Here is a 24829-nt window from a genome sequence, read left to right as displayed (position 1 = left end):
AGTAGTTGTTTAGTAGTAGAGGACTCAATGTAATGAATCAAATCAATGTTCAAGGTGTTTTGTAGTAGTAGTACCCGAGAATCCGTTAATCGACTGGGAACGAGATATTTCTGACTGTAGTAATCAATGAAGAAAGAAATCGATAGATCGATTGTTAGGTGGATAAATGTATGGAATGGGTAGATGATGACGATGATGACGATGAAGATGGGGGAAGAGAGGGAAATGGAAAAGGGAATGAGAAGAAGAAAGAGGAAGAGGAAGAGGAAGAGGAAGAGGAAAGGCTGCCGTACAATCGGCGTAAGGAACCGTAGGAACTGAAACTGGAAATGGTGAGAAAGGATCCGGCGAAATGGGTAGTAGTGTATCTATGGGGTAGATAGTAGTAGAACGTAGGAGTAGGTGTAGTTATCTGGTAGTACTGCGTAGACAGCAATAATCCTAATAATGCGAATAAAAATAAAAATAATAATAATAAATAAAAATGGAAATTAATAATAATACTACACTTAACTAATAATAAGGTGAAGAAAAAGATGAATGAACGTCAAGTTCCGGAACGGTCCTTTTTTACATTTAGGGAGTGGACTGGCCGGTCCTTTTGGACTTTTAGGGGGGGGAAGAGAATACTAGGAAACCGAGTAAAGTTGAAGGGGGCGAAAGAGGGAAAGGAAAAGAAACCAAAGCGTCAGAGAGAGAGAGAGACAGAGAGAGAGAGAGAGAGAGAGAAAGCAAGATTGACTGAGGACGGCCGACCCGACCGTCTTCTGTCTCGTCTGGTCTGGTCCACGGATCGAGACTGGCTCCGTTCCATGAAGCGATGGCCAGTCGGGAGTTCCCTTGAGGGCCTGTCGACTAATCCCCGAACTAGAACGGGTCCAAAAAGGAAAAAGTGACTAAGATGCGCCGTCCAACGAGCGCTTGCAGCTGAAGCGCGACCCGGCAGTTTAAGATGACACGACGCGCTATCAATGGAGTGCCAGCCGATCCCGTGCTGATGCTTGCTTTGGCGTGCTTTGGATCTGTCCGGTGGCCGTGTGTGCCTGGAAAAGTTGTTCTTCATCCATGCATCGATTCAACCAACTTCTGTTTAGTTAGATCTCAAATTCACATGGTCTGTTTCGCTGTTGTCGAACGATGAATTCACCTGTTTTCTATCTAGGTGTCATTGAGGAACATCTTCGCATCCAGACCATCCAGGAAGACCACCCGATTGCGGCAGTCCTTCACGCAAACAACCGAAACAAAGGAGGGAACAAGCATCCGGATGCGACATCACAGGTGCGTGTCCTGAACGCCCCAAGGCGCGTGGCAAATAGGGCAGAAGGAGCCCTCTCTCAAAGGCAGAGAGATTCACATTCAACACAACATCCAATCTGCTTAAGTTCAATTGCCGAGGCCATATTTATGATACATTCATTCAAATTTGGGGCTTCTCAGGGAGACTCATGGTTGGATATTTAAACTAGATAGCAACAACTATCACTTGTAAATTTGCAATCGAACCACAAGGGTGCGGACAGCAATAAAGATGAACAACACCATCAACGTCAAGAACCTACAGTAGTCATGAAGATCCAGATCCAGCCAGCATCTACCAACCTACGCATCTATCCGATTGTACCAGTCAACTCACTCAAACGGCTGAGAATCGATTACTATTCCCCCCAGTCGCTGGTGGGGTTCTCGCATAAATCCTCTCATACAGTTGGCCATCATCTCATGCCTGCACTTATGGGGCTATACTGCAGCCTTCCCCTTCACCTCCCAGTCCTACCTCGAATACTACTACCATGAGTCGCAGTCCTCCTCTTGACTCATGCCGCCCCGAGATATATGACGAAGACCTTTCCCGTGTGATAAAGGCAAAATCATCCCAACCGTGTTTATAGGAACCCTATTTACCCCATCCACCTGATCACGGGGGGGGGCTTTATCGCTCTGTACGACACAAAAGCCACCCCGCGGAGCATACCCATGGATGTCGAAGAGCCATCCTGCCTTACAGCCCGAAGCCTTCCTAGCTTACTGCACATAATCAAACAGAATCAAGCGATCCACTCCGAAGTCCACAAGTAAACGTTCGAATTAAAGTCCGGACTCGTACTAAGGTGTAAGGCTACAGATCTAGTCGTCTAGAGCACAATGTTTTTCTTTGCCCCAATGTGCTTGTTTCTGGGTACATGACGTTAAAACCTCCGAATTGCTTTCCCTCAAAAGGCTCATTGAGTGAACTGCCTCGGCACCATGGACCATGGACGGAGGGTATAGGCGATGCTCTCAGCTGACCGTATGAAGGAAAAATAAAATAACAAAACTCATCATCACCCTGACAAAATCGGTGGCAGATTCAAAGGCGCAAATGCTTACCATCTTCTCTTCTTCTGCTAAAATCAAGACTCATTCTTATTATCTGCACAACTAGCGATTAGCGCGCATAGCAAGCTAGTCAGTTATCCTGGGTATTGGATAGTCAGAACCAAACCAGGATGTCCTTCCTGGATGTTTTCTGGCTTCAAATCAAGCCAGTCAACCAATCAAAATATTGATCAATCAGGCATAACGCTACCGTCCAGCTGAGACGAGACCTCCCCATACAAGAGCTAATATGAGCACCCATGAGCGTCGATAGGTACCATCATGTACCTCAGTTGGGATGAGTGGGAGAGGCGGGCCCTGGTGGTGTGGCTGCCAGAGATCCATGGGAAGGACAAACTCTGACGCTGATCTTCCCACCTGAAATTCACTACGACAGCCAATCATCACGGTCCGTCAGACGTCTGGACTCGGGACTGGTGCGTTCTGTGCCTTGCCCGCAGAACGGGATTGGTCCATGACTGACCCTCATTGCGCGGGCAATGATTGGGATTTGGGACAATGAGAGAGAGGGGAACGGGAATCCTTTCAGGTGTCCAGTGGGTGCCGGGGATGAACGGTATTTCGTAGTGAGGAAGAAGACCAAGGCATGGTCATATTTTTTCCCCCCCTCATATTTACTTCTCCCTAGTGTTTGCGGAGTACCATGTCTCCGTGCACCAGGTTGCCGCTCATCCCGAGATGAATGACGGCTGAGGGAGTGGCACCGATGACTCGGGATTTACAAGGTATCATAGCAGAAGCATAGGACTAGATGCCAGCAACGCGCTATTTCACCTAGATGCCTATATGCAGGTTAGGTAATGTATACGCCAGATTTGCGAGAGGGGTGGGAAATTCATTTTTCCAAGTTGGACTCGTCGTTCTGATACGTGGATGTAAGTTAGACTGATAAGACGCGATAGATAGTAGTACCTAAAGTACACACACCTCTTTAAGTTTAATCTATTATCCTTCTGTCTGGGTATTCTGAATCTCTCACCACATTCTTATTCACCGAAACTGAAGACGTGCATCAAGGATCAAACGCCCTTTCATTGTCGCAGATGTGGTTGGCTCGGATTGGGCGATCTGGGCGTTGCTTCATGACAGTGCTGATCTAACGGAAAAGCCAAGTGGTGATGCCTGCATGGTCACCTGCCAGCCTTGAGCGCAAGGGAGCAGCCATGCAGTGATGCACAAAGTACGGAGTCGCTCGGGACTTTCTGCTGCCCCCTGTCCTTCTTAACTAAGCAAGATAATGAATGATTTGATCATATTGAGCCCGCTGTTGCTCAGCAAAAAGGAACACATAAGAGATGTGTATTCAGGCCTCTCTATAGATTTACCAGACTGCATCTGGAAGTTTCAACACGACCGTAGCATAGAAATGTTGCCCTCTTTCTCTGCCTCTGTTTCCGCCTCGCAGATGGAAACCCTGACTGATCCCGGAGGTGGCTTTTAGCATTAATTTAGCAGGCTCAAGGAACGTATGCCTGCCCATGCAGCGCGGAAACCTCATCCCTGCCAGTCATAATCGCCATACCTAAGATGAGGCATCTGGCTGCACGTTGGAACGCTTATGCCGAGAAAAGGGGGAACAGAGGCCTGATAAAACGTATATTGTATATCACACAAGCACAGAGGCCTCAGGCAGCACGTATTCGACTCACATAATGTACATAAATTCTCGACCCATAAATCAATTCCAGGAGAATAGCTCTCAGTAAACGCCATGAGTAATGCCAGTAGCATGATATTGAAAAACAGAAAAGAAAAGTTCTTCCACTCCGGAGAACTCGCCAACGTCCCCGAAAATGACAGTATTCGCCTCACCCTATCCGAGCAACAGAAGCTCGAAGGTGAGTGCACCGTGCAAGTATACAGATGTCGAAGTGAACAGATATCCACGCCTCAGTTTTTCACATTCTTGCTTTCTTTCACAATCCCGGCCTGTGGTAGATACCGAATATTAGTCAATCGATGTCGTAACCCAGGTCCATATCCCCTTCCTACTAGCGGACATGCTTGTTATATAGTGGCAGGCAACGTACGAGGTTTAGTAACTTCCAAACGCCATCACTGGGCTGTGCGCCAACACCAATCCAGTACTTGGCTCGAGATCGATCGAGCGAAATCTCCTTGTATGCTTTGGCGGTGCGGGCCTCCTTCTCGGACAGGTTCGTAGGGCGCTGCGGAATAGGGTTGAAGGTACCGATAACTTCAAGAGGTTTCGAGTCGCGAGCCGACCTATAAAAGACAATCCCCATTAGCATAAGATCTCATACTCCTCTTAGAACACTCCCAGTGAGTCGCTCGCGGAACGCGATATACTGATCCCCGGGATCCATAAAAAATTTACCTACCGTGCCTGAGCAACAACGATGTTGTAGAACGGCTGGTGCCGGTTTCCAAAGCGGGAGAGGCGAATGCGAACGACCATCTTGACGGGCGATTTCTGCAATTGGGAAGCAAAAATAAGATGAGCGACTGCACAGCAAAAGGGCAACTTGATCAAGCTCAAGCAGGCCAGAGTCTCCGACTCCGCGGCAGTTTCCAGCCTGGTCGGGAGATTTGTCGGGCCGAGACTGCGGAATTCGGATTAGCGTCGGTCAGTGGGGAGGGCCCGATAACAATGATGCAATCGCATTTACACCACCTTAAAGAATCGCTCCTCCTAGCAATATTTCCTACACCTATCCATTGCATTGAGTATATCGGAGTGCTGCTGCATAGTCTTCACGCTCAACCTTGCACTTAAAAGGCACCATTGTATGTTCCGTGCCGCACTCCCCAGGCGGAACCCTATCCCCGCATTATTTCGATACTATAGTAGATCCGCCAAGATGTCATTGAAGGTGTGCAATAACTTCACTATTTCCGCCTAAGAAGAAGAGTACACCATACTCACGAGAAATATCCCAAACAGGCCATCTCCTCAAAAGATGCCGCATCCCTCGATAAAGACCTCATGGAAATAGGTGGCTGGTCATTGGACCAGTTAATGGAACTAGCGGGCCTCTCTGTCTCTCAAGCCGGTAAGAATGCGACACCTTCCAGCAACAATCTAAAACCAGGCACTCTGACATCTCAGTCTACCGCATTCATCCACCAAGCTCGGGTAAGGATGTTTTGGTTATCTGCGGCCCAGGAAACAACGGTAGGCCTCGAACGACCCTTCATTTCCATCAGTCACAGAACAAACAACGATTTTAACCTCCTCTCAGGCGGCGATGGCCTAGTAGCCGCACGCCATCTAGCTCACTATGGGTACAAGCCCTCAATTTACTATCCAAAGCAGGGCAAGAACGAACTCTACCAGGTAAGCTCTCAGTAATCGCCCCACATGTCATTGACGTGACCCGAAACATGAAGCTGGGACCCCCACCCTGCAAATATGTACATATACATGCATCCATTCCTACACACATCACTCTCCAGCCACACACCCCAGCCTACTAACCTCCTCAAACAACACAGCGCCTCAAAACACAACTCGAGAACCTCTCCGTCCCATTCATCTCCGACCTCCCCGTAGCCATCAAATCCGCCGACTTCCTCGTCGACGCCATCTTCGGCTTCTCATTCGGCGGACCCCTCCGCGAACCCTTCCCAACCATCATCTCCCAAATCGAAACAGCCAGTATCCCCGTTCTGAGCGTCGATGCGCCCAGTTCCTGGGACATTGAGAGCGGCCCACCCAAGGAAGGCCCGGGATCGAAGTTCATGCCGGAGGCGCTCATCAGTCTGACTGCGCCGAAGCCGTGCGTGAAGTATTACAAGGGACGGCATTTCCTGGGTGGACGGTTCCTGACGAAGAGTATTGCGGATAAGTATAAATTGGATCTGCCGGAGTATCCGGGTATCGAGCAGATTGTCGAGGTGGGGGTTGATGCTGAGGGAAAGCTTTGAGGGCTGGAGCGGGTAAATGATGAATAAAATGGCCTATTTGCTAGGCTTAGGTACTTAGTAGATGAAGGTCAGAATACTTATGAGTTTACATTGTTGTTACATCATATGCATAGCGCCATAGGAAACCTAATATTAGCGACGAATATCTTGAGAATATGTCCAATATGGAATTCATGCAGTGTAGTGTGTATCGCTATCGTGAACTAGAGATGTATACGTGCTATAGACAGCAGTAGTGAAGCAGAACACAGACGCTCCATGAGGTATAGAATGTCTTAAGACCCGGGCCTCAACATGCTATACCTTCATGATAACGACTCCTTAATCTCGCCTATGATACCCTTGATTCTTGGTTCTTTACCAAGACCCGAGCTTGAAATCTTCTTCAAAACATCTCCAACATCGTACACTTCCTTGGCCGCAGTCTTGACTTCTTCCCCTAGTCCGTTGACCAAAGTTCCTAGAGCCACAAGACCGCGATAGACTGCTTCAGAATCCTTTTCACCGGTAATCATTGTCGTTAGCTCGTTAAGAAGGACCAGAGCCTGTTCCGATGACTCAGGCATCGATTCTCTGCCCGCAGAGGTGAGGTAAACGGCAAAGTTGATGTAGAGGGTTGTAATGGCAATGGTGAGATTTCGGTTCGGCGTCGTCCCACTATTGGTTAAAGCGGACTTGACGCCGCTCAGGATTTGCTCAAACCTGCTAGTGGCAAGGTCACGTCCCGCGTCCGTTTCGAAAAGGTTGGCGAGCATGCGTATTGACAGCATCGCATTATTAACATTGAATGGTGAGTCAAACACCCCACTAGACTGGATGCCTGAGATGAGATCCTTGCCATCGTAATCGGCCGTGGCAGTCACGGGAGTGGCAGCGGCGGACAAACGGAGAAGATCAAGACCCGGCAGTCTGCTCGCGACAGGCCAGACGGTTGCAACCTTGTATAATAAAACAACACCAGCCTCCACTGCCGGAGACTGCTCGACATTTGAGGACTCCAACTGACCACACAGGGTTGCCACCGTCTCCATCTCCGAAGGGCTGAGCGACAACTCTTTCGATCCGGAAGATATGACGTGTTGGTTCAGCTCTTGCAACTTCTTGGCGATCAATTTGAGGTTGGCAGATTTGATGGAAAGATAGGTCTTTTGCGGAAGGACCTTCGGTCGAGCCTCCGGAGCAGGAGGTGACTGCGCATCTTCGGGACGATAACGCCTCTCTTGACCCCAAGGATCGGCCCCCGCAGGCGTCGGACCCTGTGAGGTCTGACCAAGTGTTGCGCCTTGCGTATTTTGAACGATGAACTGAGCGACTTGATCAAGGTAGTTCATCGACAGTTCGTTGTCCTGGATGAACTTGGTCGCAGCCTCGTACGGGTTTTGAGAGACGTTGTATGGCAATTTGAGGGGAGGTTTGCCGTCTTCCACGTCAACGTCGAAGACATAGTCGTAGTCTTGACCCAGATACTCCGTTTTCCTTCCACTGCTGGCAGCGGAATCAACTACCGTACCAACTGCAACCCATTCCCGTGATGCGGCTGACCAAGTGTGAGCAGTAACGCTACCATCGTCCTCACGGATCATCTGCACCTGCCCGTCCTTGGTTCCCGATTTCTGCCTGAGAAATTCCGTACCCGGAAGCTGATCTTTGTTGATCTTACCAACCTGCTGCTCCGGAATTGCCGACTCCTTGACAGTCTTTTCGAACTGTTGTACTACTTCTGCGCTTGCCACGCGTTCCTGGCTTCTGCTAAACACGCGTGTGATGCGGTCACTGGCTCCTGTGACAATGTCGCCGGTCTCCTTGCATACCGCAACGCTCCAGACAGAGATCGCAGGGTGCGTGATTGTCTGTACGCACTGCGTACCATCCCAGATCCTCACCGTCCGATCTTCTCCAGAACTGACCAACTCACCCGAGGGCAAAGCGGCCAGCGAATAAATAAAGCTCTCGTGGCCATGCACCTCCCCGACGAGTTGGCCTTGTATGGTAAAGAGACGAATCACTCCATCGTTGCTCGCCGAAGCAAAGTGTGCGCCAGTGGGGTTGGAGGCGGGAACCTTGCAAAGAGCTCTCACAACGTCCTGGGAATCTTTGATCGTTCTCAGCAGAGTGCCGGAGGTGTTGAAAATGCGTATCATTTTATCCGCGCAGCCTGGAGAGTTGTTAGCATATGCATGGAATGATCCATCCGTCATATATGCAGGGGTACGGCGCGCGCTTACCTGTGATGACGGTATCCTTGTCATAAGCAAGTACCGTCCAAACACTTCCTTGATGACCCTCCAGCACGACATCGGTTTCCCATTTACCCACCTTCCATAGCCTAGCTGTCGAGTCCCAGCTTCCACTGACTACCCATCCGCCATCATGTGACACATCCAGCGCACAGACATTATGTGTATGGCCCAAGAGCATAGCATCCGCGTTATCATCGGCAGCTTTGCCTGGTTGTCTGGCTTCAATAATAGTGTCTTGACCACCGGAAAGGACAAGTCCATCAGGAAACTGGGGGGTAGGTGGGTAGTATGCCAAAGCGTTGATGAAGGCCTGGCCGTGAGAGGTGATGGTGTAGTCATATGCCGGAGGTGGGGTGGAGACTAGTTTCCAGAGTCGGACTGTTGCATCTCGGGACGCCGAGAATATAGCATTGGGATTCGGAAAGGCCACGGCGCGAACCTGAGAGTGAGAGAAAGAGGCGTCAGTGGGCGACAATGGAGGGTTGGAAGGTGAAAGGTGGCCAGCGTTAACAGCCGGGACGTTCTTACATCATCGCCGTGGCCCTCCAGAGAAGCGGAGATCTTGAACTCAGGCATACATAGACCAGTGGAGAGAATTAGGGAAATATAGATCCCAGTAGAAGGGGTTGAGGATGAAGAGGGGGAACTGGCAAGAGCCAAAAGGATGAAATGGAGGCACCAAAGATGGCCGGGAGGGTTTCAAGGCACCTTTGGGAAGAGAGGGAGGGGGGGAGTTCCTGCTTAGTAGTACTAGTTGACCTGGAGTACCTGAGGAGCTGCTGCTTAGAGACTAAAGGGAGGGCCATGGGACCATCTGGGGCAATCACGTGGGCGGTGGCTCGCCAGTGTATTCGCCGGGAAGAAGTTGCTAGAATCCAAGTCTTGATAAGCCATGTTACTAAGAAACTATTAGCTAGTTAGTACTATCGGGTTGGGAATGGAGCTATACCCTGGCTTGACTGGGTACTCGACTAGTGGCCATTCTGGATTCACTACTAGTCTTAGTTTGCATTGGGTTTCCATAAGGAACAAATGCTGATTTCCATCCTGAGTTCCATACCACGATTTCCTACGAAAATGCGCTGAAATGGCCCTCCTCACTCAGGGACCACATCGCATGTTAGTAGTGCAATACCCGCAGGGTATCCGATGCACGTGCAGAAGCCCAAATGCCATTGTTCTGGATTCAACACACATCTGCGCGTCGTTGTAGTATCAAAATATCGAAGTCCATGAATGCATCCAGATTGCCTATTTGGGAACCGATTAGGGACATTTACCCCTCACGTGCCGTTTGACACTAGTCCCCGATAGGCTTAGGGCGGCTAACGGCCCGGCGACGATTCGCGTGAATATCAAAAAGAAAGTCCCAAACTTCCCCCCAACCAGCTTCATCTCCATCGTTCTCATTGTTCCGGGCTTGAGTCCCTCTCCACCGTGTCTGTAGAAGCGCCGGTGGCTCATACATCTGTTTGAGGGTACCGCCTTAACTGGGAGACCCGACTTCTCTACCTAATTCCTTGTCCTGCCTTTCCTTTCTTCCACCTCCAATCATTCTAGAACGACCCCGCTACCTCGGGCTGATTGATGACTTGACGAGACTGACGAATTTCCTTGTGTACTTCTACGCTGTGTTCATCTCTCGTGTCTTCTACTTCACTGCTACTCTGCGCTTCATCTGCGACAGTTCAGAGACGGTTTTTTTCAGTCTCAACTGAACACCTTATCGTCACTTCATCTAACGGCCCCTACTATCGCATGCGACACTCATCACATTGCAATTGACTCTGTACATTACCTCAAGTGAAGTTTATATACAATGGCGTCAGGTGCGGTGGATTCAGTGGCCCATTCTTCAAAGCAATTGGCTATTGACACATTCCAGACATTCCCAAAGTTGTGCCGTTGACCTGCCACGGACACTCACGTCCCGTGCCGCACATCAACTTCTCATCCACCGTCGAGGATGATCAGTACTACCTAATCTCTGCCTGCAAAGGTGAAAATCCTCAGAACCATGGCTAAAATTCCCGTACTGACATCTACCAGACAACAACCCCATGTTGCGGGATGGCATAACAGGTGACTGGTGCGTGTTCCCCGCATTGAATACTCCGCACACCGCACATGCTTACCATCAATGTCATTTAGGATTGGAACCTTCCTCGGCCACAAGGGCGCAGTATGGCAAGCCCGGCTCTCGACAGATGCGAATCTGGCAGCAACCGCAGCTGCGGACTTCTCCGCGTGAGTACCTACCTACCCACTTCCAACGCACGCCGCCGTCGCATCTCACTAACCTGCCAATTTTCTCCCCATACAACAGCAAAATCTGGGACACTCACACCGGCGAATGCAAACACACTCTCCAGCACTCGCACATCTGTCGCGCAGTAGCGTTTCCAATCCAGCCTTCTCCCCAGGTCGTCGCAACAGGTGGCTTCGAGAAGAAGCTTCGCATCTTCGACCTCACTCGCAGTGGGGGCAGTAACAGCTCCTCACCGACGAGTGCCACCCCCAACACCGACGCCAGCCCTTCCGCCGTAACAAGCTACGAGATTGGCCCCGGCGTTCACGGCGGGACCATCAAATCGATCGTCTGGAACCAGGACTACAACATCCTCACGACCGCCGCGGAAGACCGCAAGATCAGATGGTGGGATCTTCGCTCGCGCCACCCCGTCGTCGAATACGCCGTGGAAGGTACCATCGGAAGTTGCGAACTGAACTCCCTCGCCGTCAGACCCAACGACGCCGGAATCCTTACTGTCGCGGCCGGCAGATCCGTCTACCTCTTCGACGGCCTAAGCCCCGGTCGTCTCCTGAAGAAGATCGATTTCCGCTACGAGGTCGCCAGCGCAGCAGTCAACAATGAAACAAGCAGACTGGTCACGGGTAGTGCCGAGGATACCTGGGCGAGAGTATACGACGTCCGCACGGAGGAAGAGCTGGGTACATTCCATCCCCCACCCTTTAATACCCCCCATCATTTATCACCGTTCACTTCAATGTGACTAACAATCCACTCGCAGAGGTCCAAAAAGGTCACCACGGTCCGATCTGGTCCGTCAGTTTCTCCCCTGACGGCAAACTCTACGGTACAGGAAGCGAGGATGGAACGATCAAGTTGTGGAAGGCTTGCAGGGAGCCGTATGGTCTCTGGCGGTGATGGATCGATAGAGCGGGGAAGCCATCTACTCACATATCGAGATGTACAAAAAAAGAGAAATACAACACGAAAGCGATCATCCCATCTGCCGAGCTGTGGTGGCATGGATCTGCTTATACACTATGCAATTGCGGCTGCGCGCATATTACCTTGATGTAGATATTCGAAACAGAGACACCATGGCTATGTTGTTATACCCGCAGCGATTAACAAGCGATACGCCATACTTATGGTATGGTCAACTGCATGCCTTTGAATTCCTTTTGGTTTTTATTCAAGACGTCTTTTGTATTCCAACCGGGAGTGATACTAGTTACATGTAATGAAAAGAAAGCAAAGCAATCACAAGCCCTCGCAAGTGGATGTGAATCGGCAGACAAGAGTACTCAAAATCGAAAGCGAGCCTTTCACTCAATCATGTCGATATCATCATCACCCGCAGCGGGCGCAGACGCCGGCGCAATTTGCTGAGGCTCGTCAGGGATGACTTCTTTATCGGCTGCGCCAGCCCCAGCGTTTCCGGAGCCACCCCAGTAATCGTCCATTTCTTGGTCGAGCTCTTCCTGTGTCTTTCTGGGCCGTCCGTTGACCGTGCGGCGGCTGTCGCCCCTGTTCTCACCTCCACCGCCCTGGCGGCGCCCGTTCGTAGCGCCGCGGTTGCGAGTCGGCGACCGCTGACCGGGAATGTATCTGTCAATGTGCTCGGGAGCAGGTTTGGAGACGTCACTGCGCCGGTACCCGCCGCCGCCAGCACCACCGCGACGACCACGACGACGGCGTGCACCTCCATCAGGACTGCCGCTTCTACTACCGGGGCTGAGACTCCGTGCGTCGCGGTCACGGGGTCTCTCGACGCGGTCGAATAGACTTCCCTTCGAGCGTTCCACGTTGTCAAATGGGTTGCGGTCGCGTCTTCCGGCGCCGGTAGAGATGAGTGTCAGACGGATAGGCTGGCCTTTGGCGTTTGCGCCGTCGAATTCCCTGATCGCGGTTCGGGCATCGCTGATATGGCTGTAGGTCACAAAGGCGACTCCTTCGGAACGTCCTGCCCGGTCGTAAACGAGAGAAACATTGCTGATTGGTCCGATGCGGGTGAACAAGTCCTTTTCAGATCGCATATGTTAGAGCCCAGTAGGAAAAAACGGTCGGGACTGGAACAAGGCCTACCTCGAGATCGGTTTCTGTAATGTCGTAGTGGATGTTCTCAACGCGAAGCTTAGCTCCGCTAGACGCAGTGCTGTGTCTGTACAGGTCAACTTCGTCCACCGAGGCGCATTAGATAAACATACTGTTCGGGAGAGGGGGAGTAGCGGTCGCCACGCGGACGTCGGGGGGCACGAGAAGGGCGTGCTGAGTAAGGTGTTAAGAATGACCGAACATGGGATGAATTCCCATGGCTATCTGCCATATTGAGAGTCGTAGAACGCACCATCTCTGTCGTCTTCGTACTTGTCATGAACCCAGTCACTGTATGTCGAGCCAACGCATTAGCGATCCCATCACTCGGGCTGTAACACTGGACGGAAAATAATAAGGGGAAAGGTAATTACAGATCCAAATCAGGACGTTCTTCTCTGTGAAGCTGTTGCAGTCGAATAGAGAGAGAAGGTCAGCTCGAAGTCACACTAGGTATTCACGTAAACAGCTCCATCTTTCTGCGGCTCTTCGCGGCGGTCTGCCTGTGCGAGAGACGTTGCTACGAGGCCAGCGAAATTTGCTTATCACGATGCGCGAGAAATGTTCGAAAAGAGACAAGGAGGGAGGACCTGCGAGAAGCAACACACTGGGTTAGCATCGACACGCGCAAAGCAGACGCAAGAAACAGCAGCAGCTCATAATGAGATGATGACAGGGATGAAGAAATACCTTTCTTACGCCATCACGGCGACGACCTTGAGGAGGGCGACGGCCGCGGTTCTGATTCTGCTTCTGCTACACGAAGGCAAGTCAGCGCACATGCAGGGTGTGATGTCTAGCAGACCATCTGAGACTTGTCATCCCGGAGGCGTTAGCAGGGACATACAGGACGCTCCGCGATAATCTCGTCCAAACTGCGGTCCATCTTGAACAGTTGGGGAGGGTGTTTGTCGGAATAGAGAATTGAAAATAACAATCGAGTACTATTGAAATTCACACTGTGGACAGGTGCGCAGTGGGAATTGATGGATGGACAGTAGAAAGCTGAATGAAGGTCGGAGATGAGCTTGGAATAGATCCATGCCGGACCGTGCCTGCTCAGACCGCCCGGCCAAGCAGAAGAATCACGTGACCAAACTCCGTAGTATACAGCAGATGGCCATCTGCTTGCCTCTAATTACTGGTGGTGCGCGACCTGAATGTTCTAGATTTCAGTGGGATACTGACATGAAATCGTACTCTATTTACGGGGACAGTTGTCATCATATTGGAATGAGTGCTTTGTTGGGAACGTGTGTATATGTAAACTACTTCTTCCCCAGAAGCTAAGCGTGCCCGCTCAGAACCGTCGAGAGCCCAATGGCAGGAAGAGAGGCGCAGACAAGGAGAAACTCATGGCTGTAATGCAAAAAGGAAGAGAAACGACGCCTCGGCTCATAGTCCTGTATGCATGGTCGAAAGCTCACCGAAGACACAACCCTCCCTTTTTGCTCCAGAAAACACCAAAAGCAACCTCCAGCAAGACTCTTCAGAAAGGTGACAAGCAAATGAAAAGAGGAAGAGGACCGAATCAGAAAGCAAACAAAACTCCGGCAGTGCAATGCAAACGTACTAGCCCATCAATCCCCACCATTCACAGGGTCGCTGTTGTTATGCTCTATCATCTTCTCCATGAAGCTGATGTAGTCATACTTGGGAAGGTCTCTGTCTTCTTGAAGATCCGGTCCGTTGTGTGGCGGCATAGTCTGGACTAGATGTTCGATTACCTCGTCGGGAATGAGGGAGTGTCGAAGGTCGAGCTCCGTGACATAAGGCTATTACAAAAGTCAGATTTTGAATGAAACGCAACACTTTGCAATTCTGACGGGGTACATACCTTGCCATCCGCAACCTCGCGGAAACTCTGGTAGACTTGCTCGGCCGTGTTTTGATCCTCAGTAACGCTGACCATGAAACGGATGAACTGCTCAAAGCTGACACCGGCATTTTGCGCAAGTCGGGCTGGTCCACATGTTTCCACATAGACGTCATGCATCTCCTCTTCATCATATACAAGGCCAAGACTTGCGAGGGCTGCCGAAAATTCAAGCTCATGAAGGGTATTGGAAGCGTCGCGATCGAAATGCCTGAAGACAGACTCAAATTCCTCCAGTTGGATTGGTGTCAGGTTGGTCATGTTCCGAGCCACGAGTTGATTGTCAAGGAATGCCAGCTTTTTGGAGATGCTAGACTTGACCAAGCTCAACTCGTAAGAGAGTTCATCTAAAGTATATGTGGTGTAGTCGTTTTCCTCAATATTCGCCTCCGCACATTGCTCGTCCAGAGCCGCAATGGTATCTAAGAACGCATCGAGGGGAGGGAGGTTGTCATTGAGTCTCTTGACATGTGCTAATTGGTCTTCTACATCACCATCGAGACCAGATATTGCCAGAGACAGGGTCTTTAACGTTAGCGCAAAATCGTTGGCTTTGTCCGCAAACGATCGGCGGAGGGCATTCTTGATATCCCGAATGGTCTCGTTAATAAGCTGGCTACGTTCGTGCTCGTCACGAGTCAAGCCCTCCCACTCCTCATCGCAAACCTCCAGACTTAGTTCCTTTGGCGGTTGGTAAGGGCGCAATCGGTATGTGCTGAGTTTGGTCTTGATGTTACCGAGCAGGGCTGCGAGATCCGACTTTTCTGCCACCCACTGGCGCTTCTGGTTTCTTTTATACAAGGAGAACTGGTGGGCTTGCTCTTTCGCGTCCTTGTATGTACCTTCAAAGGATGAGTTCTTCCATGCCTCACGTTGCACTCTGATAACGCGCAATAGTTCCCTCATTCTCCGCTCGTAGGAGTTCTGCATCTCCCATGCACCATGCATGTTGTTGATGAATTTCTCCACCCGACGTCCGGCATTCTCGACACGCTCCAGCTGCGAGAATGCATGGAACCAATAAGCGATGTATGTCATCAGTGACTTCTCATCAGGTCTTGCTTGATCGCAAACATCGTCGACATCGAGCAAGTCAGGGATGCCTATTTCGTTAGCTGCGATGTCGAAGGCGAGTTTCATGTTACCCCGGTGGTCCTTCTTGTCCAGAGCATCGAAGTCAATCAGGTCTGGACGATGGATATCCAGAAGGGCACAGAAGGCCAGACCATCATTCCAGCTAGTGGAGAAGTCCCGGACTTCTACTCCTTCGTAACAAGCAGTCTTCCGTTGACACCACAGAAGGAGACCCGCCTTCGCGGTCATTCCCTCCGCGTTGATGTCGCTGATTGTGAATCGCAGAATGAGTGTCCATATCAAGCCCAGAATGATCTTCCGATTTCCATCCACAACATCCTCTGCTCCAATGTTCGTCATCGGGATCCGCCTTCCCTTGATGAAATCGAGACTCTTGTTGACATTTTCGAATTTCTGTACCCGCAACTTAGGCTTCGAGGCATATCGACCAAGTGACTCTCCACCCAGGATCTCGAGTAGATGAATAAGGATAACCTGAAGTTCCGATAAGAATCATTAGCAACCGGAGCTTCCCTCAGTTCGGCGCAGGGGTTGGCGCCCCAACAAGGACGAAAGCAGGGGTGTACTTACACCATCGGAAAGGTCGACCACGAGGTCATCGATGAAGATCTTCCGCACCTTCAGCTTGTCATTGAGCCTGCAGACAAACCAGGGTCAGCTTACTCAATTTCGGGAGAGTGCATAAAGAGGGAAAACAAAGAAACAGCGAAAAAAATATTTCGGGGCATGTGAGGGCAAGAGGGGTAATTTGGAGAAGGCCTCTTCCCCAGCATGCAATTAGGGTAGAATGAGAAAGGGAACCAACCATTTGGTGAAGGTCTTCTGTTGCACATTAATCCACTGCTTTTCAACTGTCAACATGATGGATGGCGAGGGTGGTTGAGAACATCCAGGGCGGGCGGGGAGAAATTGGGCGATTGAAGCACGGACTGAGGGAGCGTTTGCTGTCTATCTGGAGGCTGGTATCCAGTGAGTTAATGGATGGAGCCGACGGAGACCGGACTTGAATAGAAAAGGCAGGATCTTCAGGACGGAGGTGACTAGAACGAGTGGGAAGGGGTGGGCTGCGATTCGCCGGTTTCAAAGAGATCGAATCGCCTAGATAGATAGTCGGCGGTTGGGCGCAGAGTTGAAAGAAAGAACTAAGCAGAATGAATAATCATCGAGTAGGAAACTAGGAAATTTAGTTGATTAATTTGCTAGTTGGAGCCTGGAGCGTGAGGGAGACTACTAGTTAGTAGCCTTGCCTTAGTACAGTTAAGCACTTGAAAAGTAGGCCCCATTCATTGCTTTTAAAGGGGCTCTCACTCACTCCCTCTCTGTCTCTGTCCCTCCCGTGCAGTGGAAAAGGGCCTGTCAACAAACTTCCACCCCCACAGCAACCGCCGCTGGTCCTGCCCGGTCGGCTGCTGCCGGTAGGTTCAGATCCCATCCCCCCCCCCCGTCCAGTCGTTCATTTCATTCATTCATTCATTCATCATCCATTCTCCATTCTTCAGCCACGCAGTCTTCTATCATCGGAGAATTTCTAAAAGTAAATTCGCCCCATTCTCTCGCATTGCTTGCCCAAGAATTATCATCTAGCGTCGATTTATGTCCGTCCAAATCCCGTTGAGAGAATTCTTTCATATCAATTGTTGACCCGGTTTCTGTTTATAGTACAGTCCTAATAGTACTAGTAGTAGTTCAGGGGAAGGATGGCGCTTAATGACCATTCAGAGTCGAGAGAAGCACCGTAGCACTCAAATTTTCCTGCATGGGCATCCATCCACTATTACTCTGCAGGCGTTTATCTTCTTTCAGTCCTGCTTCAATGGTTCCAAAGAAAGGATTGCCCAACCAGGGGATAAGCAGGTGAGACGGGCTTCAGTGCTGTCTGACTCGTAGACTTTCTTGCGATAACTATGAATAGCACGGCTCTGGAGGATGATCCATGTTCAATTTTCCGAAGCGACGCTGATCAAATTCTTGAGTGACCCACCAACCTGACTTCAATCCACCAATGTCGATGGAACTGCAAGACGATTGAGGGGTTACTAGTTTCTCATGTTGTCGCCCAACCTGAAGGCGTGATCATTGACGGCTATGGATGGATGTCTAGTTCGTCTGCATCTGCCGGAGGCATATCCACGATCCACGATTCGGGGGCACATGTTTTGCTGGCTGTATGGTTGTACGAAGACAACCCCAGTAAAACAGGTCTCAAAATGCCGGGATAAACATGGAGGGCACACGCGAGAAAGTACCGTGGTAGAAACCTGCATTTTACCTTTCCCGATGCAAGGGCGAGGATACCAGTTGCCCCATAATTTTAGCCATCTTTCCAGCTTGAACAACAAGCTCCCTATGCGTGCGGGGGCGCAAAGACCGAATGTCTCGCCAGAGTGAGAATTGATGTAATTGTCTCAATTCATCCAAGTATGCTGCATCCATCACAGTATGTAGTTCCTGCTATACTTATTAGTATACGAAGATCAAAACAGATGAGGCCGGAGACACAAGCGGCAAAGGGGTGGGCTGATGATATCATCGGATTCGCCGAGGCGTGATGGGGCCCGCGCGCGAAACATCCAGCTCAACTTAATCGGCTTCCCCTCTCTCCGTCAGTCATTCTCCGGGTTCACTCCGTGACTACTGATTACCTTGCGCCTGTTCATACCGAACATCTCAGATTCCCTAAGCCTGTTTCGCTTTGCCATTTCGATTCTTTTGTTTCACAATGCCGGCCAACTACTCCTTTGCGGACGAGGTACCACTGCCAAATTCCGCCGTCAAAATACCCCGCCTCGGCTTCGGCGTCTATCGGTCACCTTCCGCACAATGCGTGCAGTCCTGCCTCAAGGCCCTCGAAGTCGGCTACCGACACATTGATACCGCTCAGTTCTACGCAAATGAGAAAGAGGTTGGCGACGCCATCCGTTCCTCTGGCCTGTCCCGCAATGAAATTTTCGTGACCACCAAAATCCTCAGCCCAGCGGGCTCGCCCGAGGCAACCTATGAGAGACTGCTGGCTAGTGTCGAGAAGATCGGTGGCCCGGACGGATACGTTGATCTGTTCCTGATTCATAGCTCCAAGTCTGGCTCGTCGGGTCGCAAGCACTTATGGCAGGCCCTGGAGAGGCTGCTGGAGGAGGGCAAGGCTAAGAGTATCGGTGTCAGTAACTTTGGAGTGAAGCACATTGAAGAGATGAAGGAATATGCGAAAGTCTGGCCGCCCCATGTTAATCAGATCGAGGTTAGTACCCTATACTTTTCTTCCTGTTTGGTCGCTGCGGTGCAATAGAAAGAGAATCCGACTGACTCATTGAATCGCACAGCTCCATCCTTGGTGCCAACAACGTGTGATCGATGCATACTGCAAGAAGAACGGAATCGTTGTCGAGTCTTATGCCCCCATTGTGCGAAACTATAAAGCGAATGATCCTACACTCGTGGACTTGGCCAAGAAATACAACAAGACGACCCAGCAGGTCCTGATACGCTACGCGCTGCAGAAGGAATGGGTTCCACTTCCTAAAACCGACAACCCAGACCGGATTGCGGCTAACGCTGATGTGTTTGATTTCGACATCAGCGAGGAGGACATGGCGGTGCTTAATGCTCTTGACCAGGGAAGCAGTGGCGCTATTGTCGAGGCCGTCGAGAACGAGTAGTTCGTCCATTTATAGACATAATTAATTGTGATTTTCAGGTAATTTTTTTCTTCCAGGTATTAGTAATCTGGGCGTTGCATGAGGAAGGCATTGATCGATTGAAGCGTAGACCGCGAGGGATTCACATCATGTTTGGAGGATGTGATCCAAGCGAGCCGCTGACGAATGAACTGCTTGCCGATCAGTTGGTTGGTGGGAATAGCAGTGAACTCGCCTAGTGTATTATTAGTACTGTAGAGACACCTTATAGAATAGACAAGACGGGTTGACAGATCGACGAGAGACTTACCTTCCTTGTTATAGAACAGACACAATATTGCAAGTAGAGCACCAACCGAAAGATCCTTGCCCGTCTCACATGTCACCAGCAATGACCGTGATGGGTCTGCGCTCATACGGGACTTGACGAAGTCCTGGACCTTGTCCAGGTGTTTGCGCAGGTCACGGCTTCCAAGCTTAGAAGATCCGCAACCGAGATTCAGGCGATTCGCATTATCTTCTGCCCCTTCTGCGCTCGCATTACAATCTATGACCAGATCAAACATGCTGCCGTTGTTCAGTTGAGGGTGTGTTTGACTGAGATATAAGTTTCGTGTTGGCGCAATGCGTATCGCTCTCTGATCAACATTCTTTTTACTGTGATCCTCAACCAGCTGTTCGATTACGGTCGGGAGATCTTCTTCCGAGTGCTGGAACAGGGTCGCTTTAGTAGCCCAAAAGACAGGAGGCGTTAGCCCATAGGCCCAACTCTCGCTGTCATCTCCTGCTCCTTGGATATAGCCGCCTTCAGACATTTCTGCGCCATGGACCCTTTTCGATGCGGAACAGAGAACAAACAGGCGATAGTCATCCCCTTTATGCAGATCTGTCGGATGAAAATAGGCTCGGTTGGCCCATGCTACCCGAATAGGCTTTCCAAGTTGCTGCTTGAGTTCACCCAGATCGAGTTTCAGGTCCTAGCAGCCTATCAGCACACATGGGAGTTATGGGTCATTTCACAGCAGAAAATGAGTTACCTCGAGGGATTTGACGAAGCCGTCAATCCTCCGCTCAATCTGGGACTCTTCAGAGGCGCCCAAATAATTTGGCGGAAAGTTCACCGCGTGATATGCAGTGTCAGATGGAAATAGCGCCCTGTTGATGACGGCACACCAGATTGGAACAGTTTTAGACAGCGCATCAGGCATCACTGGCGCATACCTCGTTAATCGGTGCACGAATGACATTGAGGGGGTAACTGGTTACTTACATTTGCCCCGGCGCGTGGAATCCACGATAATGCAACTGTATCAACGAATAAGGGTCAGCCATTCAGTTAGCCCGAAGCAGAACGATCAGCAGGGATGGCAGGAAAAGATGGATGACAGGATCACTGACCCTCCATGTTCCCTGGCAATTGGTAGAAGCTGCAAGTTTAGTCTGCGAAAGCTGAAATCCCACTGGCCCGTGTGACCATCTGTACTCTTGAAGTACGCACTGCCAGACTTGACTTCAGGCGGGATGTACCAGCTCCCGCATCTTTCGTTGGCGATGAGAGGAAGGTCGTAATGGGCTGCAACCTCACGGACAAAGGCCGCGTCGGCCTCGATGGAACGCAGGCGGTTGGTGACGGAGAGAGCTGATCGTCGTAATGCAGATAGCGTCTGAGAAATCGATTGTTGCTCTGCGGAGGGGAAGTGAAGGGACGAAATAGACACGGGGTAGGGATCGGAACCAGAAGCAGATCCCATGTTGCCCGGAGTGCTTTGTATTGGCTTGAGGGCCAGCTGTCGGGTCGTATTCGCAGTGGAATCAGACACTGGTACGTGAAATTCACGAATCTGGTTACAGTATGCCTCGGGAAGCAGGAAACAATATCACACTAGGCTTTGACTTCCCCAGTGGTAATGAAAATAATGGGATCAAATGCGCTCGATAATAATGAGGGGCTCTAATGCAAGCGCCATTAGAATTTCCTCGCCGGCCAACGATCGGCCCACATTTAAGGCCGGTGCCGACAAGTCGAACGCCATCCTCACGCGGGGTGGAGCACAGCCATCGATGGTACCTACAGGGGGGGGGGACTACTTACATGCTTAGGAGGATGATTCCAGGAACATGTGGTAGTAAACAATACTATGTCTTGTCGGCTATAGTTTCGGAGTTTTTCTAACTAGCTGCAGTCATTGATAGTAGATATCTTACTCATGACGGATGAAGCCCGAGCACTCTCGAGTATTGTATTCGAATTTCATCGTCCCGTCTTCGCAACAACTGGCTTGAACAGTTGCATTAGTATACGAAAATTCCCTCATGGCACGGTTTCATCCGACCGCATGGGGTCTCTATCTTACTACAGCTTAGTATTATTGAGGGTAACCCGGGTAATGCCCTGGCGTACAGAGAATTATGCGTGGTCCGATCCTTGGCGACGTATTATTGCTCAGTCCAGGCAGGAAACAAACTGGCCTAGCAGTAGCTGAATGGATTACTGTGCTCCGGGAGATGTACAAAGTCAACGGACGAGGTTCCAGGCATTATTCTAAGGAAGACTTGTAACCGAGTATACCCCCCTCGCATGAGCACACCCGGTGACTGACGGGTATGAAAGGTTACCTAGCATGATACGGTACTGGGTAGTAAGTGAAGTTTGGTAACAAACGGTATGGAGCACAAAACTCTCTCACTTCTGCCGATACATCTTGCCTACTTGACAGGGGAAAGAATCGTTGTGAATAGCAAAGAAAGTAGAGGAACAAAACGGTTCCACATCTGCAATATGGCGCCCCCAGCACATGGGATGTCGATAAACATGCCATGGAATCCTATCGATTGGCTCTGCGCTTCATCATTGGGCTTTTGAGGCGTCGACAGAAAAGGAACCGGAAATTGAAGGCGACAAGAATGGGCAGAGAGGATTCGGTGCCTTTCCATGGGGTGATACCGCTATGCCTCAACAGGAAAGGAAGAGGGGCATCCGAGCACGATTCGAACGACGAATGGCAGCGGGTGCTTGCCTGAATCGGTTTAGCATCTTTCACTAGTACTAGAATTCGGCCTTTTGATAACGTCATGGGTGTTTTTTCAAATGTATGATCTCAGGGAAGTCAAGGCCGGCACCCCGCTCCTACCTTGGATACCGGGACTGTGTACAACAGGAATTGGGGATTCCCTCGGGGGTTTCTAGTCATTCTTCGGTTCTACTGGATCTCTATTACGGGCAGTGGGTTCAAGCCTACTCATTCCGTGGCTGAGTCCCCCATAACTACTAGGTACCCCTTTCACCCGCTGGCTTCCTTTGTATTGGTCCCTTTGAATACTACTTAAACAAAGTGAATGCCCTCGTCTCTGCCCCTCTTCTTCTGTCACTTTTCTCAGACAACTTACCCACAGACCTTTCGTGTCCTTCCTTCCTCTACAAATTAGAAAAAGACAACGGTCCCCTTTCCTGTCATATCCTCTTCCACCTTACATCGATCCCCACCCCGGCTTCTATCTCGCTTCGTTCCATAAACGTTCCTCTACTGCCATTGCTGTGCAACATTCTTGATCTCAATTCAGAAAAGATCTACTAGACTTGCATACATCATGCCGCAGGTAAGCTATCAATTCTTCATGCGATGTTGGCATGAACATAATGTGCTTACGAACCTTCATTGTAGATTACTGAGATCTTCTTCGACTGTGACAACACCCTCGTCCTCTCGGAAGAGCTGGCCTTCGAGGCGTGTGCCGATCTCGCCAATGAAATTTTGGAAAAGCAGGGCATCTCGGATCGCTACACGGGAGAGCAGCTTATCCAAGATTTTGTGGGTCAGAACTTTCGAGGAATGATGGTCTCCCTCCAGGCCAAGTACAAGTTCGAGTTGTCACAGGAGGAACTCGAGGAATACGTGAAGAAGGAGGAGGACAAGGTCATCGCTAAGCTGACTGACAAAGCTCAGCCATGCGTGGGTGTTAACGCTGAACTTGACGAGCTTCTCAAGTCCAAGAAGTATGGTCTAGCAGTGGTCTCTTCGTCTGCTTTGCGCCGTGTCCGTGCTTCGATCACGAAGGTCGGACAGGACAAGTATTTCGACAAAGATGCCGTGTTCAGCGCAGCCACCTCTCTTCCCAAGCCAACTTCGAAGCCGGATCCGGCTATCTACATCCATGCCCTCGAAGTGCGCAAGAAGAAGCCTGAAGAGGTGGTCGCTGTCGAGGACAGCAAGTCTGGTGCACTTAGTGCCATTCGTGCTGGAATCCCAGTCATTGGTTATGTTGGAAGCTACCACGGTGACGCTAAGCAGTTGGAAATGTCCCAACTTTTGCAAGGGCTGGGTGCCAAGGTTATCATGAAGGATTGGAGCGAATTCCAGAAATGTCTCCGAGAAATCGAGGAGTCCTGAATCTCTAGCAGATGGGGCCGTTTTGTACGCCAGTTACGATTATGAGCACGAAGTTACGATAGCAAGCGCGCTGGCCGTTCCGGGGTTTTGGGTCACTTCCTTCTATTCACATGGTGACATCTCAGACGTCTATGCCTCAGGTCCTCTACACGACCGACTTTGTTACCTTAGTCCATCGCGCAGAACACAATCACTCACCTTGTTGGGGAGCTGTCGTCTGATAACCCATGTGGCTTATCTGTATCATCTGCATAAGTCGCTTCAAGACCGGGATATCTACATTGTTACTCAATGTCTTTAATAGAGAGGTAATCATGGATTTAGGTACTTCTCTGGGCGCCTGCTGCCTGCACAATGAAATAGAGCTTATCTATTACTGTATTCCTTCAAGTAAAACAACATTGGTAGAAATCCTATTTCAGAGTATATTCTCAAAACTCAAGCACCCCAACGTAAACACAGTTCATAGTAGCAACCTACGGAACTGTTATGAGTGATCGCAGGGATGAGTATCCACCCGGGGAGCTGCGACTCGACTCCGGCCGGGTGGGCCTGGATCGCCTCAAAGGATCTATAGACGACCTCGACCATCACTTTATTGCTTATCCCCAGACTCATACCCTGCTTATTTTTTGCCGGACATACATGAGTGTCTGGCATTCGGATAATCGGCTGCATTATCTGCGTCTTGATTGGAGATGCGCCCATGCAACCATTTGATCCTTCGACCATTGCGGAGTAGAACAAGGTGGTTCCTGTCCTTCTCCCTCCAATGACCATAATTCTTCGCAAGTCCGCTGTTTCTACTTTGTAATAGCTCTGTGCTACCTGGCTACATGGGCTAAGCAAGTAATGGCCGATATTTCAGATATTACAGGGGTATAATGACTCACTTGACTGATGGCCACTCTTGGCCAGTGATTTTGAAGGCCCCTGAGACTATATAACCTGACCTGCAGCTTCGTCTGGCTCAGTTCTATTCTCTG

The 24829-nt window shown here is 50.3% G+C and overlaps 10 protein-coding genes across 10 annotated transcripts; 5 read left to right on the top strand and 5 right to left on the bottom strand.

Annotated features, from left to right (window-relative positions):
* Positions 1–3996: 3996 nt before the first annotated feature.
* BO79DRAFT_209217 (mitochondrial 37S ribosomal protein bS16m) lies at positions 3997–4865 on the bottom strand. Its single transcript, XM_025682568.1, has 3 exons — positions 4722–4865; positions 4410–4605; positions 3997–4308 (listed from the first exon to the last, which is right to left on the bottom strand). Exons 1-3 carry the CDS (start codon positions 4796–4798, stop codon positions 4270–4272), a joined length of 312 nt encoding a protein of 103 aa, XP_025539565.1. The 5' UTR covers positions 4799–4865; the 3' UTR covers positions 3997–4269.
* Positions 4866–5129: 264 nt separating this feature from the next.
* On the top strand, positions 5130–6280 carry BO79DRAFT_237875 (NADHX epimerase; the record flags this gene model as incomplete). The annotated part of the gene is made up of 5 exons (XM_025684744.1): positions 5130–5213; positions 5285–5393; positions 5450–5515; positions 5583–5677; positions 5836–6280. 5 exons carry the CDS (start codon positions 5130–5132, stop codon positions 6265–6267), a joined length of 786 nt encoding a protein of 261 aa, XP_025539564.1. The 3' UTR covers positions 6268–6280.
* A 144-nt stretch (positions 6281–6424) lies between these two features.
* Positions 6425–9157, bottom strand: BO79DRAFT_209216 (WD repeat PLAP family protein). Its single transcript, XM_025682567.1, has 3 exons — positions 9036–9157; positions 8493–8946; positions 6425–8422 (listed from the first exon to the last, which is right to left on the bottom strand). Exons 1-3 carry the CDS (start codon positions 9081–9083, stop codon positions 6573–6575), a joined length of 2352 nt encoding a protein of 783 aa, XP_025539563.1. The 5' UTR covers positions 9084–9157; the 3' UTR covers positions 6425–6572.
* A 749-nt stretch (positions 9158–9906) lies between these two features.
* BO79DRAFT_173624 (WD40 repeat domain-containing protein) lies at positions 9907–11891 on the top strand. The gene is made up of 6 exons (XM_025679694.1): positions 9907–10336; positions 10393–10506; positions 10557–10596; positions 10659–10754; positions 10834–11459; positions 11540–11891. The coding sequence occupies exons 1-6, from the start codon at positions 10327–10329 to the stop codon at positions 11674–11676; spliced, it is 1023 nt and encodes a 340-aa protein (XP_025539562.1). The 5' UTR covers positions 9907–10326; the 3' UTR covers positions 11677–11891.
* A 66-nt stretch (positions 11892–11957) lies between these two features.
* On the bottom strand, positions 11958–13840 carry BO79DRAFT_209213 (putative RNA binding protein). The gene is made up of 7 exons (XM_025682566.1): positions 13700–13840; positions 13543–13608; positions 13227–13258; positions 13106–13143; positions 12966–13026; positions 12844–12919; positions 11958–12779 (listed from the first exon to the last, which is right to left on the bottom strand). Exons 1-7 carry the CDS (start codon positions 13736–13738, stop codon positions 12084–12086), a joined length of 1008 nt encoding a protein of 335 aa, XP_025539561.1. The 5' UTR covers positions 13739–13840; the 3' UTR covers positions 11958–12083.
* A 247-nt stretch (positions 13841–14087) lies between these two features.
* Positions 14088–16936, bottom strand: BO79DRAFT_287722 (alpha-actinin, sarcomeric (f-actin cross linking protein)). Its single transcript, XM_025688619.1, has 4 exons — positions 16629–16936; positions 16394–16460; positions 14690–16297; positions 14088–14627 (listed from the first exon to the last, which is right to left on the bottom strand). Exons 1-4 carry the CDS (start codon positions 16682–16684, stop codon positions 14433–14435), a joined length of 1926 nt encoding a protein of 641 aa, XP_025539560.1. The 5' UTR covers positions 16685–16936; the 3' UTR covers positions 14088–14432.
* A 528-nt stretch (positions 16937–17464) lies between these two features.
* Positions 17465–17809, top strand: BO79DRAFT_17821 (uncharacterized protein). The gene has a single exon (XM_025679969.1). It carries the CDS (start codon positions 17531–17533, stop codon positions 17708–17710), a length of 180 nt encoding a protein of 59 aa, XP_025539559.1. The 5' UTR covers positions 17465–17530; the 3' UTR covers positions 17711–17809.
* Positions 17810–18429: 620 nt separating this feature from the next.
* On the top strand, positions 18430–19510 carry BO79DRAFT_287721 (aldo/keto reductase family protein). The gene is made up of 2 exons (XM_025688618.1): positions 18430–19058; positions 19141–19510. The coding sequence occupies exons 1-2, from the start codon at positions 18543–18545 to the stop codon at positions 19474–19476; spliced, it is 852 nt and encodes a 283-aa protein (XP_025539558.1). The 5' UTR covers positions 18430–18542; the 3' UTR covers positions 19477–19510.
* Positions 19511–19535: 25 nt separating this feature from the next.
* On the bottom strand, positions 19536–21395 carry BO79DRAFT_245578 (initiator tRNA phosphoribosyl transferase family protein; the record flags this gene model as incomplete). The annotated part of the gene is made up of 5 exons (XM_025685478.1): positions 20854–21395; positions 20726–20760; positions 20493–20665; positions 19766–20432; positions 19536–19690 (listed from the first exon to the last, which is right to left on the bottom strand). Exons 1-5 carry the CDS (start codon positions 21204–21206, stop codon positions 19536–19538), a joined length of 1383 nt encoding a protein of 460 aa, XP_025539557.1. The 5' UTR covers positions 21207–21395.
* Positions 21396–22575: 1180 nt separating this feature from the next.
* On the top strand, positions 22576–24213 carry BO79DRAFT_287719 (HAD family hydrolase). The gene is made up of 2 exons (XM_025688617.1): positions 22576–23052; positions 23118–24213. The coding sequence occupies exons 1-2, from the start codon at positions 23044–23046 to the stop codon at positions 23841–23843; spliced, it is 735 nt and encodes a 244-aa protein (XP_025539556.1). The 5' UTR covers positions 22576–23043; the 3' UTR covers positions 23844–24213.
* Positions 24214–24829: the final 616 nt, after the last annotated feature.

Source organism: Aspergillus costaricaensis (genome assembly GCF_003184835.1).
Source record: "Aspergillus costaricaensis CBS 115574 unplaced genomic scaffold BO79scaffold_16, whole genome shotgun sequence".
In the NCBI taxonomy this organism is placed as follows: Eukaryota; Fungi; Ascomycota; class Eurotiomycetes; order Eurotiales; family Aspergillaceae; genus Aspergillus; species Aspergillus costaricensis.
This window is presented reverse-complemented; position numbering and strand designations above follow the sequence as displayed.